This window comes from Stegodyphus dumicola, chromosome 12, assembly GCF_044657685.1.
Source record: "Stegodyphus dumicola isolate Sdum_Otavi_A_Nest chromosome 12, ASM4465768v1".
In the NCBI taxonomy this organism is placed as follows: Eukaryota; Metazoa; Arthropoda; class Arachnida; order Araneae; family Eresidae; genus Stegodyphus; species Stegodyphus dumicola.
This window is the reverse complement of record NC_140779.1, coordinates 28,127,878-28,146,636: the sequence shown is the minus strand read 5'-3', so window position 1 is coordinate 28,146,636 and position 18,759 is coordinate 28,127,878. Positions and strand designations below refer to the sequence as shown.

Genomic DNA, 18,759 nt, shown 5'->3' with positions numbered 1-18,759 from the left:
CATGTGTCACGACTTTAAATAGAATCCCTCACATAAATCACTTAACGACTTTTCAATTAATAAATAATCAGGGATGATTTTTCTGAAATAATCCGTTAAACCTAAAACTCTTTGAAAATTTTTTGCACAATAAGGCCTTCGAAAGTTAATTCCTGCTTTAGTTTTAGAAGAAATAGGATATAATTTACCATCCTTAATTTTGTGATCTAGAAATTTAATTTAACATTTTTAAAATTGACATTTCTTAATGTTTAGTTCTAATACATAATCCGACGCGGTCAATAAAACACGTTTCAGCTTTTGGATTCCTGGAGTTTTGTATATGGAAGGAATAATGATGTCATTCATATAGATTACTACAGTGTTATCCTTTAAAAAAACCACGAAATATACCTTCCTCATTTTAATTAACTCATTTTTCAATTCCAATATAGCGTATATCATTTCAGATTCAAATTTATCAATGATATCATCAATTAATGGCAGTGAAAAGCGATCTCGTATATTTTTTTTATTTAGGCGTCTAAAGTCTACATATAGTCGATTGGAGCCATTTTCTTTTCTGCTTCACATTATTTGAAAAATCGCTATACTATATTTGGAAAAGCTTAGGCTATTCGCAAGACCAAAAGGAACTTCCAAAAATTCAAATTGTGCATTTTAAGTTACAAAAGATGTGTATTTGTGCTTTTTTCGTCTACTTCAACAAGAATAAACTCATTTTTCAATTCCAATATAGCGTATATCATTTCAGATTCAAATTTATCAATGATATCATCAATTAATGGCAGTGAAAAGCGATCTCGTATATTTTTTTTATTTAGGCGTCTAAAGTCTACATATAGTCGATTGGAGCCATTTTCTTTTCTGCTTCACATTATTTGAAAAATCGGAACAACTTGGTTTTTATGATTTGTTCATCTATTTCATTCTGCTTAGCGGAGTGAACGAATGTCTCGGCTTGCAATGAACCAGAAGTTTATTTGTCAACATCTATCTCATCTTCAGGGCAGATGCTTTAATTTTATTCAGATTATCCTTACAACTGCAGTATTTCGTCTCAGTTCACCCCATTTTAATGTAATTTAATTATTTCTTCGTCATTATGAATATTAAGAATACACGTGTAATGGTTTTCTGGCTGCAAGTTTTCAATTTCAATTCCCCTTTTCATTTAAAGTCAATTGTCCGAGGCTTATAATATTTGTACCAATGATAGCTTTAAAAAAAGTTTTTTTTTTTTGCGGTACTTAAAATATTTGATATAAATGTAGAATTATCAATTTGGAATTCACCTTCAAATGTCCCTATAGGTTGAATTTTCCCATTGGCAAATGCAGATAATTGTAAATTTGCCGGCTTAAGCTCAGGGGAATCTCGCTTCTTAAGTAAATCTCGGATTAACGTAACTGGACTTCCAGTATCTATTAAAGCATTGATTTGAAAATTACCTAAATTATCAGCTTTATGCATTTCTTTCTGATAAGTCTGAGTAGTTGGAATAAGAGTTTTGGCAACGTGGATGTTTCTAGGAGACGTTTTGGAACAATACATGACTTTGTGTCCAAATAAATTACATTTAAAACATTTAAATCCTTTATATGACCTACATTTAAACAATCGTAACAACTTGGTTCGTTAGTTTTACTAGGTATAGATGTTTATGCTTGAATAGCCTTTAGGACTTGGATCTGGAGTGCGAATTTTCAAATTAAAAATTTTTCAGAAATAAATTACTGCCTATTTCTGAATTTGACAAAATTAGTTTTACCATTATATAAAATAAGTTTTAAACTATTTATACCAGGTTTTTCCATAAATTGCATAATTGATAATAGATGAATCGTCAAAGCCATAAGCAACTACTTCTTGCATTGCAATTAAATACTCAGAAAAGGATTCAACAGGTTTTAAAATGTTTTTATAACAAATTATAAATTCGTGCACTATTTATTTTAAAGCGAAATTCAGATAAAAGACATTCTCTTAATTTGTTCCATGACATAATATCTTTCAAAGACCGAATAAATGCTTTAGCAGAACCAGTAAGCACGTTTTAAGAGAATACATTTTTTTTTTTTTTAAATTTCAGATAACGGAAATAATTTAAAAGCTTTTTCTAGATCGCGAATAGACGATTCTACCGGATATGTATCAGTTCTATTAAATTCCGTAAACGTATCTAAAATATCACGTAAGTATAATGAAATGTTAGTAGACATAATTTTAATCTACGGAAATATTTACGTTAGGTGAACTTGACTTAACAGAATAATTATCATCGTCGTCATCAGAATCGTGAACACTGTAGTTCATCAACATCATCAGGTTCGGAATGTAAAAGCTTAAAATCACAAACACTCTTGAATAATAAATTACATTTTTGATCAGCATTTGACTAACAATTAACATGTAATAAATTACACACAGAAATGAAATTCGTTGCTGTGAAAGTATGAAGTAATTTTTGTTTCGTTTCCACGACATTAATATCAGATGGAAAGGTTACGCAAAATCGAATATCTGAAATTTTCCTATCACATTATGTTCCAAATATAATTTGATGCAAAAATATAGTAGACTTCCCAAATAGCACGGCAACGTCGTAATGACGTTGCAAACTCGTCGCGGGTCACTTTGCACTAACGTTGCAATATGTCGTTTTTAAGACGCCCAGATGTCCGCGAAACTCCACTGTTTTGCAACCGTTGGAAAGATGCCTTTCTTACATCTTTGCAGATGAGGTTTTTGCCGAATAGACATCGTTATTGCGTCTTTCTCAGATTATATTTTGGTTGGGAAAGCATCCTATCACGACGTCTTAACGACGCCTAAATGTTCTCAGACTTCTACCTTTTTGCAACAGTTGTGAAAACGTCGTTATTATGTCCTTGTGTTACATAATGATTTATGCAGAAAAATAAGCTTAATATATTTTTCTTCTTTCTTAAAATGTTGTATTTCTTGTATTTTTATAAAGTTTAAATATTTTATCTTTTCTAGAAAATCAGAAGGTATTACAATTTTTCTCTTTAGAATAAATATGCATAATTAATAATAGCTTTAATTATTTTCATTACTTTAAACTAAATTTTGTTAACAACTTAAATTCTAAGTTACGATTATTTAAGATTTCATCATTTTCCCCTTAATCCTTTAGTATGTGAGAGTAATTATGAAAATGGTTGTTATAAATATATAATAATAATAGTAGGTTTTAAGTAAATAAAGCTCAGTCAGACATAAACAAAAGTAAAATTATATATGTGGGTAAACAAAAGAGCGTTTCTGATTATAACAGCATTATCATACTCTTTTCTGTTAAATCTCAGAGACAGTTTTGCAAAATATCCATATCATTTCAAAGATATTAAATTATTACTGTAAAAGCTTCTTTACTACATATTATGAACATAAGTAAATGTTTTCTTTTAATTTCAAAAATAACGAAATCAATCAAAAGACATAAAGTAATAAAACTTTAACATAACATAAAATGGTTAATTATGCACCATAAAGATGTTAGTGTTTGTTTAATTTTAGCAGTGGTTTAAATGCATAAACTCTAACTGAAAATGTTCATTTGAAAAGTGTAATATTAATCGAAGACTATATAACCGTAAACCCTTAACAATGTAACACTAAATGCTCAATTATTCACAAATAAAACGTTAAATTTATCCATTATAAAGATTTATTTATATAGATCGAACTATTGTGTAAATGCACAAGCTCCATCTCAAAGTTAGAGCAATGTTTTTAAAAATAAAATTTATCAATGAAAATTTTGACGACAAATTGTTTAATAAAGCATTCAATTGTGAAATATTTAAGTTTCAAAAATTAAAATAAGAATGTTTCATATTTTAATTTCAGTCAACTGAAACATTCATGACAGTATCAATTTAATGTTTTTAGATTTTAATTTTACTTGCTTATTAATATAAATTCAACAGTTAATAATTATGGCGAAAACATTTTATTTTAGTTTACATTTTGGTAAATTAATTGTAGAACTTTAAATACATATAATTTACCAATACCATTACTTAGATAAAAAATATTTTAAACTTAATTTTTGTGTAATTAATTTCACGCAAGTAATTATTCTTTAATCTATATTAAAAATTATTATAACATCTACTATTATAACTTCAGAATAAAAGGCTATTTTACAGCCATTTGAAGTTCGTTAACGGCATTTTGCTTCCAGCATTAATCAATCATCATTAACAAGACATCACAATCAGAGCAAAACTTAAAGAAAACAACATAATTTATCAATATAACATCATTTCAAGTAAAAACTATTTGAAAAAATAATTTTTTAGTTGGAAACTTTACTTACCTCTGCTAACACGCAAGGGCCATAAACTGGATCTTACAAAATATTACGCTGGTTTTATGAATAAAGCACAATGACAGTTAGCAAATTAGCTCACCATTATTTTGCTAAATGTAAGTGGTATTAGGAGAATAAGTATAATTTAAGATTAATGCATATCTATCGCTGTTGTTTAAGTTATCTGTAACTGTGCCTAGTGATGATAGCGCCTATAAACACGTCTCTCTTACTTTGTCTGCCGGTCTGTCTATGATCTTCGTGTAAAGGGAAGGCCATAAAATTTGAAAAATATGCCGGACCATTCCGTCCAGTGCAGTAGCCGGAAGGTTATCTGGATAATTTTAAAGTTTCTGCCGAAGTATAACTTAACCGTATTGCGTAATTAATTAAAATAGCAGATAGAAAATAGGTTTATATATATATATATATATATATATATTTATATATAATATTTTGTAGGCTTTCTAAAGATATTTTAATTTATTTTTGCGTAAATGTAATTGAAGGAACCGATGAGTGAAAACTGAACATATTATAAAAATGTAAATACTAATGGAAAATTGCCCCTGTCACTATAAATTAGGAAGCGTAAGGTAACATAATCAATGTTTTACCTGAACTCAAGTACAAATTTATTCGCGTTCCATAGTAAAAAGCATAACCTTTAACTTCTTATCTCCAAGATGTGCAAATGAAAGACTGTGTAAAGTAGTTAATAAATGTGATTAAAAATATTTCATACAAAAATATACCTGAATCTAATACCCCCAAAATCTTCCAATATTCTTATTTAAAATGAAATAATAACCTAATAAACAACATACATGACAGCACTAATTAAGAAATAACATGAACTAGCAGTCTTTAAAAGTATGCATAGTAGAAAGAAGGTAACAAAACTAAAATTTCCAATTAATAAAAATTTGTTGTTTTTTTTAAATCTTAAGAAATTAAAAGTGCGATAATTAGGGATTGCAGTATTTACTAGTAATGCTGATGTTTCTTAACACCATTTCTTTCGATCATATGCAAATATATTTACTTATTTTTAGTTCTCACATTTCAGGTTATTGGTAGATTACTATTATTAATTCATGAACTTTTTATAATCAATAACTTTCCTTTTGATACTATACAAAATTAATTTAAATAGTAATATAGTATACGACAGTAAGCTAAGTACGTTAAAGTAAGCTCTTCGTTAAATAGCACAAGATGGAACTTTTTGTTCCTATTTATTATGAATTTCTTTGTTAACACAAGCACATAAAAAGTAAGCGAAGGAAATAGAACATACTTAAATTAATTAAAAAATAAAACCTTATTTTCAGCATTCATTTTTTGAGATTATCTAATAAACATACATGATGGCAATATTTAACCCTTTGTGGCGCATTTTACTTTAAAGTCGGAATTTCAATAAAAAAAGTTGTACGCAGTCTATTTAGGCCAAAGGAGTGTACAGGTAAAATTTTGTAAAAATTGCTCTTACCGTTTTAATTATGTGGGTGTTCCATGAGGTGGAACACTGCGCTTTCAGAGCTGCTCTTAAAAAGTGCGACTAAGTGAGCATTGCAGTAAAGCACGAAAATGAGCAGAAGCTTTTGTATAGTAATGAAAAAACATTGTATTATGGCTGTATATATGGATATACACAATATTTTTGAATACATATGGATAAAGGAGATAAATATATGCATGTACACAGGGCATATATACCAAAATATTTAAAAATTTTTCGATTTCTTAGTTTCATGAAATTGTTCAAAGCATGTCACACCTTTTTGATAGAAGCACAAACCAATTTTTCACGTTTTGCACTCAAAACTTTTTTTGTGCGGCTGCGCTCTTTGATTGACAGCGCAATAAAAATAACACAATGGTAAGGCACTTTCTGGTTTTGCTGAAAATGCAATCCATGCAGAAGCAACAACAGTTCAAGCTGTTATGGTATGTTCATTATTTTTAATATAAGCAATATAATATATAAGCAATTTTACTTTTAATAAAAGCAATACTATTTATATCAGTCATTGTTTGATTCAATTTCAAACATGAAAGTCAGTCTTTTCAAATGCCTTACAGATGGCACCTTTACCAAATTACTTGAAAGAACTGCTTCATAACATGACATAGTTTTCATATATAAAATATATGCAAATGCTATCAGATAACTGCTGTATCATTTTCCTTTATCAGATTTTTCGAACAGTTTCATTTGCTCCAAAATAAACTGGCCATCGCCCTCTTTCTGCATTGAAGCTCTCCAGTATTTAACAGATGCTTAAAATTTCTCTTCAAGAATATCATTATTATTTGTCAAATTTTCAACAAAAGTTAAAACATTCTGAAATTGACTCCCTAGTGTAATCCTTGACAGTCTCAAAACATTGTGGAGTTAACAACTTGTTCGAATTTGGTAGCTAGGCAAAGCGCGCAAACCTTGAGCTCAGTTGTTCGTTTACATAAGCAGTCAGTAAATAATATACATGGAATGTCATCGGTCGAACAGAAATTCAGTATAACCTTTTAGCGGTTTATACAATTGCATTAAACCTTTCGACGGTTCTTTTGATACTTCAGAAGTAATAAATAGAATTTCTCTTAAATGGCCTAGAAGAATTATTTCAACTGAATAAAATTACGAACAATGTTCACAAGATTATATTTACAAAAAAATGTTTTTCGGGCTCGCTAAAATATTTGTAATGTAAATGTCGCCAAATCCCGAGTGTACCGTATACTAGGATTAAACCAAGCAATTTTTAATGCATGGAGATGGACAAAAACAAAAAAAAATATATAACAAACAGTTCATCAGGATGTTTATAGGGAAAGAATTTCATATTTTTGTTAACAGTTTCTCTAATTTTGGTGTCAGAATTTATTAGTAATTTATCAAATCCATTAATTTTGTCTTTTTTCATAAAAAGTGTTAATATTTCTTTCTCTTTTTCCATTAATTTTCCCTTTCTGCTTCTCCTGACTGTCGGTGGGTTTTCCGTCATATACATTGGACAGCCGTTAAATATGCATGAATATGCATCGTCTTTTAACATTGGACGTTTTCCTGGAAAGCCTAAAATCGCCCTATTTTTATCCGTGAATACATCTTCATGCACAATCAAATCTTCTCGAGAATTGTAGTTTTTGCACTGTATGCGGTAAAATGTCTCATAATATGTCAGAATATTAATTCAAATAAATTCGCCCTTACTTCAGAAGTAATAAATAAAGTCATATTTCAGTAGTGAAATAATTGCTAACATGTGATTTGCATTGATTTTTGAAATATGTTTTTTTTAAATATATAAAATGCCTAACTTAATAACTTATTTTATAGCATATTTTCATTTTAAAATATTTTGCTATAATACTTATAAAAATTATTTTAAGTATTAATTATTTTAACAAAATCTTAAACAATAATTTTGCACGTATTTTTAGTACTAATTAAATTTAATAATTCAAAAAATATTTATATTAAATTTATATTTAATTAGATGAATCTACCTTAGATTTATATCTTTAGATGAAATAAAGTAATGAAACATTGCAAAATAAATCTTATACAGACTTCAGATTCTTGAAAGTGTAGATTAAGTCTCTTTTCATTCTAAAAGTAACGCTGATGAACTATGATGAAAATGCTAAAACAACCACGTCTAAAAGCCGTCAAATAACAATGTTTCAGCGACGTTGACAAATTGCCAAAATGCAACGGCAAATATTTTGCGTCTTCGCTGCTCTGTACAGACGTCGTAAAAGTTACCACGATCACTTTGCAAGCTCTCGGACCAGTTTGAAACGTCATGTGCTACTTGGGTTTGTGGAACCAGTTCTTAAAGAATTAGAAGTTTTAGGAATCGAATTAAGAGTTTTCTTACAAGTAGCAATATGCAAATTAATAGTTTGAAACAAACGTACTCGTTCCAACGTCGTAATCTTTCATTCATCGTCGTCATTCATTCCTTATCCCAGGCTCATTGAGTTTTAGAATTTACTACATATAGTTTTAACTCTTTGCGGTGTCCAGAGGTAGAACATATCATACCCCAAAGTGACTGTATCAGGTTCAATGTTCCGTCTTACCTTCTTCGGGAACATGCAAGGACCTGACTCGGAACAGAGAGCTTACTAAAGCTATGTTCAATAATTGTGGGAAGTAGACAGGATACACAAGAAGGGTATACAAAACCCTTTATTTTTCTCTATATACAATAATTTCCGTACTTCGGAATACAAAGATCCACTACTTGTGGTCTAAACGTAAGAATATAAAAATATAACTAAACGCTACTTTGAAATAATAAACGTGGAAGATTGGCCTTATATTAACAGGAAGCCGTATGTAGTACATATAACTGAGAACACTACAATACGTTTAAAGTTATCAAGAGGATTAAACCTCTGGCCTGGAAGACAACCAGCAACTGAGTAAAACTTCTAAGGTAAGCGGCCTGCTTCGACTAACTGCTTCCTCTCTCTCTCTTGGCAAAAAGCCACAACTTAAGTACTTGGCGTTCGCCAGACAAACTTTGCATAAATACATTAACGCTTATAATTCTGGCCGGAAGTAGAAAATAAGAAGTGATAGTAAAGATTTAAAATAAAATAAACGTTAGTAAAACTTAAGATCTTTACAACTGTTCAAGTAATGCATTTAATGAAGCTTTCCTACGATTTAATTTCATATGTAGATGGAAATGGATGAAAATTATTTAGAGAATATACAGAAGCTGACGTCTTTTGCATCAGAGAATAGCGTATTTATACGTCTTTCATTGTAATGACGGCATTGTCTACGTTGTTTTCACAAAAAGCGGCATCTGTAGGTTCTGAAAGATGACATCCCATATGTATGTATGTTCCTGGCACTATGGGTTGTGGATGAGCGCTATGATACAGGAAAATAATTCTGTCATGTCTTTAGTAGTAGTAGGGTCGTTTTTGTTTGAGTTCTGGGCTTAGTCTCATCAATTGGGTTTGGTAGAGAGTCTCAGTAATGGTTTGAGTAACTAATAATACATGACACCAAGGGTATCCCACCATATACCCAACATGATTTCATTCCATTAATATTTGGCTTGGCTGTTGTAGCACGGCCAGGCGGTTCACATGATTTCTTCTTCGGATTATCGAAGTGGATCCATTTTTCATTACCAGTGACTACGAGATGCAAAGGACCTTTTCATTTATGCTTAGCGAACAATATTTCACGTGTAAAAAATTGTTCGTTCTCGCTTCTCAGCTTCAGTTCATGTGGAACCCTATTTCCTTGGTTTTGAATCATTTCTAATTGTTTTAAACGATGTGAGATTGCTTTTTGAGTCACTCCTAATGTAAGTACAAGTTCTAATTGCGTTTGGCATGAATATTCATCCAATAATGCTTTCAACTCCACGTCTTTGTACATTTTCACCCTCCTTTTTTTTGGTCTTCGACGTCAAATTCATTGTTTTTGACTTTTGAAACCACTCACGACAATTTCTCCCATTTAAGGCAGCCTTGCCATATGCTTCTAAAAGCAAAAGATCTGCCTCAGTTGCAGATTTCTTCAAATTAAAGAAGTAAATCAAAAGTTCTGCAAATGGACGCTCATTCAGCTCAAAACTCGACATTTTCTCACGAAAATAAATGATATGTTGCTGATACAAAATGGCTAATATTTCAAGGTTATGTTGTTAGCAGATGTCCAATCTTATGGCAGGATATTTTACATCAGACAGTTTTAACCATGAAATACTGGTGATACTATTTTTTGTCAAACGGCGGAGACTTATAGTACTCCCAACATTTTTATAAAATGACAAGAGCTGGTTTCCTTAAAATCCTCAGATACTTTCTCTGTCTTTTACGGTTACTCATTTAGTGACTGGCCTTTTAAGCGGCTAGTTACCAAAGAAATGATATAGCGAGTATGTAAAAATGTATGGCAAACCTAACAGTCCATCGCGAATCTAAAGTTAGGCTGCTTTTAAATAGTTTGTGATTTTGCTCTTGATTTTTTTGTGGTGTAAGTAGGAAGAAAGGAATCCATAGTAATAAAGCTAAAAAACCAAAAAATGTGTTACTTTGAATGAGTCCAAAAGTAGATTGGTACCCTGGGATTATCAGCGAGAGCATAAAATACTTAAAAATCCTTTGGTGCTCCGTTAAAATCACAATCCTTTCAGATTTCTTTTCTTCATTTCTGTTTTTTCTATTTGTGTTGAGAACGGTATTTTGAAAGGCGGTATTTAGATATTGAAAATATATTTTATTTTATTTATTACATTTATTTTATTTTAACACCGAAACACTATGTTTTATCTGGACAAAATATAAGTGAAAAAGCAATACGGTTTCATTTTTGGCAGATCGGTGGGTCACGCCCTGAAATACTTACGGAAAATGACAGTAAATAACATAAGACATAATCAGCACAGACACTCTCAGTAGACATACATGGCGCCTTCGATTCGTTGCGGTGGCCAGTATGCTCAAGAGATTACAGGACATGGGTTGCTCAAAGATCCTCTTTGAAATAGTTTATAAATACTTTAACAATCTTTACATACAAGCCAAAACGGACGCATGGTGTACACTCGCAATCTATCAATAAAGGCTGCCATCAAGCATGTGGTCTGGGTCCTCTTCTATGGAATATATTAGCTGATACAGCGCTGAATCTATTAATTGTAGATCCTCGCTCAGAAATATCAGCTTATGCCGATGACAATTTGCTACTTACCAAAGGGCTCAGCCGTAAAGTAAATGAGACTACGGAGCAAGAATCAATAGGCAAGATGATCAGATGGGCCAACGACCATAAACTAATTAAAGCCAAATAAAAAAAACAAGGTATGCTTATCTGCCCTTGTAAGGCCATCGGAAACACAGTGCATTACGCTTCATGGTAAAAATAGTGCTAAAATAGTTAAATATATGAGATATTGAACTAATTTGATGGCACACTCATTTAGATCCCACATTTAAAGAATGTCGATGGACGACCTCACTGGGCATGCTGAATTTATTGAATTCTATGCATTTTTCTTGACTATATTTTCAAATTTCAAAACCTTGTTGATTTGCCATACCACTGGCAGATGTCTTTTGGAAAAATATTAGAAACCGCACTTTAGACTTACAATGTTTGAAACGATGCCCATTTCTAAAATAAATGTCACAGGCCTTTTTCTTAACACATTAAAGGCGGGGAATCTTGACGAAAGTGTGCTAAGTAACGCGGCGACCGCTTCGCCTCGTTTTTCATCATACAGCGGGCGATATTTTGTGTAATCATAAAAAAATTTAGACTTTAAAATGTTTATTTAAACACTTAAAACTACAAGAAATATTAAAAAAGAACTAAACACTAATTGAAAAAAATGTTTTAAAGTACATATTTATGAGAAGAATCTAGTATTTTTTATGAGTGTGATAATGTTAATAACACTCGCCACGGTGAAGAGGTGCATTGCAAAACTCGCATTTGAAGCAAATCAACTTTCTTTTTTTATGTGCCGCACAAACTACGCAGTTTCGTTATGCATACAGCTTTCTGCCTTTATTTTCTATCAGAATTAATTGACGTTTTTTGATGTCTAGCGAAAGACGTCCAGGCGGATCAATTTTATATCGTGGAGTCCGTGGTGCCGGGTTCGATGTACCAGGTTGTGGCTCTTCAGTGTCCACCAATTCGCCTTCATATGTATCTTTATTTTCACGTGAAACCATATTGAAGGATTTCAAAATTTACTGTAAGTAGAATTTGAACAACCGAACAGATTCAAACCACAAAACATACAAAATACGAATATAAAGTAGCGCATGGATTGCGTACTATGGTTGCAAACCATATTGCGAAGTCCATGCGCTAGCTACAGTCGAGATAAATGCGCAAGCTACAGTCAAAATAAATGCGCAAGCTACAATCGAGATGTGCAAGCTACAGTCGAGATAAATCGTATTACTACGACTTCCATCTTTATGCTACAGTCGAGATAAATCATAGTACTACGACTCCCGCCTTTAAGCTACAGTCGAGATAAATCGTATTACTACGACTCCCGCCATTAAGCTACAGTCGAGATAAATCGTAATACTACGACTCCCACCTTTAATGTGTTAAGTAGTTTCTTTTCTATCATCAGATTTGTTACAAAACTTGCAAAAATTTGTTTACCTTAATTCCGAATCCATTGCCTCACTTTAAACTAACCAGGTTTAGTGGTTATGAGCGTTACCTCTTCGTATTCTCGTTCTTTAAATAATCCAGATTCAAGAATTTGAAATCCGGAGTTTGCGAGCAAAATTCTGCACCCCCTTCGACTTCATTTCTTAATAACGAAAGTAACTGCTTAAACCTTTCTCAGTAAGAACTTTGTGATTGTTTTGGCAGAACTAAGACTCATTTTTTTCAGTTTAATTGCTGTTCTTTATACACTTAAGCTAGTTCCAAATTTATTCGTAAATTATTTGACATTTATTAGCTGAGAAGCCGCCTAAATTAGCTTTTTCAGCATATTTTATTACTGAAGTAGTAAACTTAAGTAATTAAAGTAGAACCAAATTCCTTCATATCCAAACAGTCACTGGTGAGAGAACGTCCCAATAAACAGAGACATGCAATTCATTAAATATTTCTAATTGATTAAGCAAAAAATCCATTCTAGCATTTGCACTCCACTTCCTATCGCAATTGTTTTGAAAAAACAAAATATTTCTACCATCTAACATTTTCCCAATAAAAAAGCAATGCATTGCTCTTATTAGTAAATATACTTTCAAATTGATTCGTAGGAACTCTCTCGAGATGGTTTTCTCAATGCAAACATGATATATTTTATCAGTAAAATTAGTCTTACAAAATAATTTGTGTTGTAACAGTTTATTTTCTACAGCAAAGACGTTCTGTTGTATCTTTGCAGGTGGTTCTGCTGCTGCAGCTGCAGCTGCACAGCGTGCAGGTGTTCCAGGATACGCCTTTCCAGGTAATGAACAAACCACAAAATACTTTTGTAAATATTTTATTGTTAAGAATGAATTGGAATTCGAAAATCTTTCAAATAAGCAAAGACATCCATCTATTGATCAGGTCTAGCAGCTTAAGAAGTGTTACTAAATCTTATTTATGCAATTAAAGCGTATGCTTTAACTCATGTGTTTAAAGGCATATTCCAGAATTATTTTCTGCTTTGAATATGTTGCACGATAATTAAAGAAGGTAAATCTCACATTGGAAAGTAATTAAATACAGTTTCTTTCCTGTTTTGCAACTTTGCTTCGAATTTTGTCATAGTTAATACTGCGTAAGGCTATATAAGTATGATAAATATATTAAATGAAATGAGGTTTGCTAGTGAATTGTATTGTGTATTGGGGATTTTCTATATTCTCAATCAAACACCCCGCCAGGGTTATTCAATTTAACATTTATTATCTAATTTAGTTTCAAATTTATCCGTAGAGACCTCACCCGATATGGCTTTCTCAGTGTAAACATGACGTATGTTCTGAGTAAAATTCATGTGACAAAATGATTTGTGCAGTATGCTGTTCACTTTCTACTTCAAAGACATTCTGTTGTAACTTTCCAGATGGCTCTGCTGCTGCAGCCGCAGCTGCAGGCGCAGCCGCAGGCGTTCAAACCTTAGATGAAAGAAGCTATGAAGTTCAAGGTAATGTACAAATAACAAAACATTTTTGTAAATATTTTAAGTTGTTGGAATTAAAGGATCTTTCAAATAAGCATAAGCATCCATCTGCATTCCTTTACTGATTGGTTGTAGTAGATTAAGAAGTTATATAAAAACCTTTTTCTACAATTAAACCGTACTTTGAAACTCGTGTGTTTAAAGAAACATCCTGGAGTTGTTCTTTATGTTGGCATATATTGACGCTAAGTAAAAAGCAAAACTCATATTGCAGAGTAATTAAAGACTGTTTCTCCTCTATTAAATAATTTACTGTCAAACATATTCAAAGTTGCTAAAGGTCATGTGTACTTTATGACAAGATGGCCAATTGGACCAACGACCATAAACTAATTGTAGCCAATTCAAAAAACCAAGATATGCTTATCTTGGTTGCCCTTGTAAGGCTATCGGAAACAACATGCATCAGGCTTTATGGTAAAAATAATACTAAAATAGTCAGATATATAAGATAGCTTTGGGTTAATTTGATGGCACACTCATTTACATCCCACATTTAAAGGAGGTCTATGGACGACATCACTGGTTACTTCATTCTGTGCTTTGGACCGTAGCACTAATATGGGGAGATTCTTCGAGTAGAATTAGTTTGTGGTACACAGTAGTTGCAGAGCGTCTTAGACACAGTAGTTGCAATTTATGGGTCTCCATGTTGGCCATAAGTGTCATTAGAAAAAGGGAGAATTTGTTATGCTCAGTACAAAGATTATTTCTCCTAAGCAGTTGCCCAGAGTACAAAACCTTGCATACTGATGCATTAAACGCGACTTTAGAAATGCCGCATCTGGATCTGCTAGTTCAACTCGAGAGTGCAATAGTGCGGGTGCTCTGACTCAGTGAGACAGCAATGTATATACTACTATGAGCAATGTATTCCTGAGCCAGTTTATCACGCGCCTGACTTTGATATTTAAAGTAATTCTAAATCGTCGGACTGGTTCAAAGTCATCGCAGTCTACACTTATGCTTCAAAACCAGAACATGGCAGTGGATATTGTACAATCTGTAGAAAGTTAAGTCACAGAGACTTGGGCAAGAACGCTCAATAGCACAACTCAATTTTTTGAGGCTGACGTTGATTCATTAAAAGCTACACTTGCTTATGCGATGGTTACTAACTCTTCCCAGTTTATATACAGACTCTGTAACTAGTCTTCAGGCAACCCAAGACACATACTGAAAAATTTCCTTTCTCAGGGCTATGCAAAAACTCCAAATAAATATATTAAACAGTAGGTTAACACACTAGTGGGTACATGCCACACAGGAATACCATGTAATGAAATTGCAGATAGCATAGCCAAGAGAACAGCGACTGACTTCCACTTACGCACACTTGATGTGACCCTTTTAATCTCCCAGTAGAGCTAGGAAGAGAATTATTGAAGAGTTGGCAACACCTGTGAGAAACAGAGAACACCAGTTTTTACTTCCTTGTACGAAGTAAATTGGAAGTATTTTAATCGCGAAAAGTTTCAGGCAACATATTTCAACGAAAATATCCATTTTGACCGCTATCGAATGAAATTTAACGATGTTTTTGCGTGATATCTGTACGTAAGGACAGAATAAAAGACTGTCCTTACGTAGAGTCCTTATGTACAGGGAAAATCGTGTGTAACACTATGTAATTGTACCAGGTAACAAATGTAGTTTTCTCGTTTTGATGATAGAACGCCAAACATATTACCATTCAATGTTTCTAAACTAGATGAAACACCGCACCTCTCGTCATTATTTGGTTCGTTTTAAAATAAAATATCATTGCCAGCCCGCATTGATCTAAAGCTGACTTAAGAGATTTCCCCCGTTTACTTCCATATTTTATGAGAAAGTTTGAAAGAATACTTCTGGAGTGCAACAAAAATTGGTTAATGGCAGAGTCGTGCCTACATATGTTTTCTCCTAGGGCAAAGCGGTAAATGTGCGCCCCCTGTATACAATGCAAGATTATTTATTTACCTATTTGTGACGGGGATAAATAAATAATATTAAATGATGTTTGAAAACATAACATTATACAAACACGCGCAATATATATATATATATATATATATATTTGAATTTAGCAAACATTCTTTATTCGTAAAAAGCAAATTAAAGGTAATTAAAAATTAAATTTAAATTATGAAATTTTAATTATAAACAAATAAATGATTAAATATTGCTACGAACTAATATATATACATATAATCATACATATAGAACAAATTAACTATGTTTATATATATTTTATGCTCATTAAAATATCTACTTGAAGCGAAAATACAATAACACTTAGAGTAATATTTAATTAAAATTTTGCATATTCCACAAAGTGAAACATATATAATGATTAACAATTTTGAAATGGGTATTGGTATTATTCAATTATGGCAAAGCACACGAGGGCTATCTGCCTAAAGGGAGGGATAGCCTTCGTGGAGGACGTTCTAAGGGAAACTGGCTCGTATACACGTTACAAATGGGGAAAACCACGAAAACGCCCATGCAGCCAGCCGGTCCGCGGGATTCGAACCTCGGACCGAGCTACCAGTGTTCAGCGTCTTTACCGCTCGGCCGCTGGTGGGCCTAATTTTTTTAATGGGAAATATTAAAAATATGCTTTTTGAAAAATGGCGAATAATATTTAGTATAAATAAAACATCTGCTCAAAATTTTATGGCATAAATATTTCAAGCCTATTTATAAGTTAATTGTTCTTGCTTTTAAAGAAACAAAATCATCAATAATTTTTTTCAAAATCTATTGAATTCTTCTGTATTTCAATCTTAGACAGATTGGCTATGTTTGAAAGTTTTCTTGGCCTAGTGAAGATATCATATAGTTCCTTAATATCTTACGTTTGCTAAAGCTTCTTTCGCCACTAGCTACAGTAAATGACAACGTTAAAAAATTCATAACGCTGCTTCTAAATTCGGATAGGATTGAACTAAATTATAATCGTTTATTATTTTTATAAGCTTGTAGCTGCTTTTGTGTCCGGAATTATTGAAATAACAGGTTATTAAAACTAGATATTTCTGATTGAATTTCTTCAGCGTTCATATCATTCCGATATTTAAGTGCTATGTTATAAGCTGCTGCCTTTAAATTACTTAAATATGATGACATTATTTGTTCACCAGTTAGAAACTGATAATCGGAAGAGATTTCATTTAACTTTTCGTATCGTCATTTCAAATGTGAAATTAAATTGTCGAACACTTCTTTAATTTCTATAAAAATATATTTTTCTGAAAAACTACAATTTATATCAATTGATTCCTCACATTTTGATTTATTAACTTTTCGTTTTCGTTTTTCATCAAATTCTGATGAAAGACATAGTCCCTCTATTAAGCGTGCGGCATTATCGACAGTTATAGTTTTTGAACTCAATTCTTTATTTACTTTATACAAAAAGTTATAAATCCTCTGTACAGTACCAAAAGATATTAACATACTTGAATTTGTTGAAGCGGCATTTTTGCATACTAAATTTAAACTATGAGCAGAATAAGGAATATGTGTAGCTTGATCATTTCTTTGGCAAATGTTGTCTTGCACGCCAGCTATATTGGCCCCCTTATCATAACCTTATTTTAGAACATTCTGAATGTCGAGGCCATCCTTTTCTAACTTAAAAATAATTTCATTTGCTAAACCACTACCAGTTTTCTCTTTTGTTTCTATAAAATCTATAAAGCTTTCTCTAATAAATCTGGATTCGTCTTTTTATGTACACGTATCTAATAATCTGACACAGTTGCTCATTATGCGAAACATCTGGTCTACAATCAAATATCAAAGAAAAATTGTTTCGCTTTTTTGGTCCTAGAACGAATTTCCAATCGAATATGATTCCCTAAGAGTAATATGAATTCATCTTGTACTTTAATTAGACAGATAAAAAACGGATCCCTTTCTGTGATTAGCTATATGATAGACAATATTTCTATTGTTACGGATTTTGTATTTAGTTAGTTATTTTTGGTAAAACTGTAATTAAAATTATTTTATCTCCTCGCGTAATGCAACGCGTCGGATTAGCTTTCTATGCGGTTTGAACTTTGTTCTATTTAACGTTTTAGTAGTTCAAAACTACTGTGTGATATTATGATATTGTAAAAATATCTGCGAGGAAAAATTTCGGCATTTTGTTTTATTTCTTGTGATAAAAATAAATTTTATGAACATTTCATCAGACTTCTGCATTCAATCTGTTACGAACTCGTACGCACGTAACACTACCATAATGACTTATTAATCAAATTAGGAAAATTCCTGAACTTGAATTGCCAGTAATTTCATACGAACCTCTAAGAGGTAAATTGCGTTTTGCACAAAACAAAATGATGTCTAATATAACGCGTAAGATATGTCGCCACGTTTCTTTTTCTGATTCTACTGCTTTATGCAGGGAATGCTGTATGAAACCACTTCCTTTTTTTTTTCAAAGCATTTACATTAACGATAAGCATCACGATGAAGCATAGAATCTTTGTGATCGGAATTTTAACGTAGAAAATATTATATACGCTACTCCAAAAGCTCATGTCTTTTGAGAATACATTAATGCTACTCATTTTTTTTCGTTTCTTAGCTGGATTGTTTAGAACACAAAATCTTTTTAATATCCACAGATTCCGAAATAAAAAGTTTAAAATCGTAAGTTTTAAAAATAAATTTCTGAATTTTTGATTCGAATAGCAAATTTGGCGACCCTTCTAT

The 18,759-nt window shown here is 31.9% G+C and overlaps 1 protein-coding gene across 1 annotated transcript in view; it reads left to right on the top strand.

Annotated features, from left to right (window-relative positions):
* The window catches only part of LOC118191921 (uncharacterized), a 208,081-nt gene that overhangs the window by 152,546 nt on the left and 36,776 nt on the right, over positions 1 to 18,759 (top strand). Inside the window, exons 25-26 of the mRNA XM_085827585.1 lie at positions 13,261 to 13,323; positions 13,930 to 14,010. Of these exons, the coding sequence (XP_085683711.1) occupies positions 13,261 to 13,323; positions 13,930 to 14,010 (144 nt within the window). The remainder of the gene's footprint in view (positions 1 to 13,260; positions 13,324 to 13,929; positions 14,011 to 18,759) is intronic.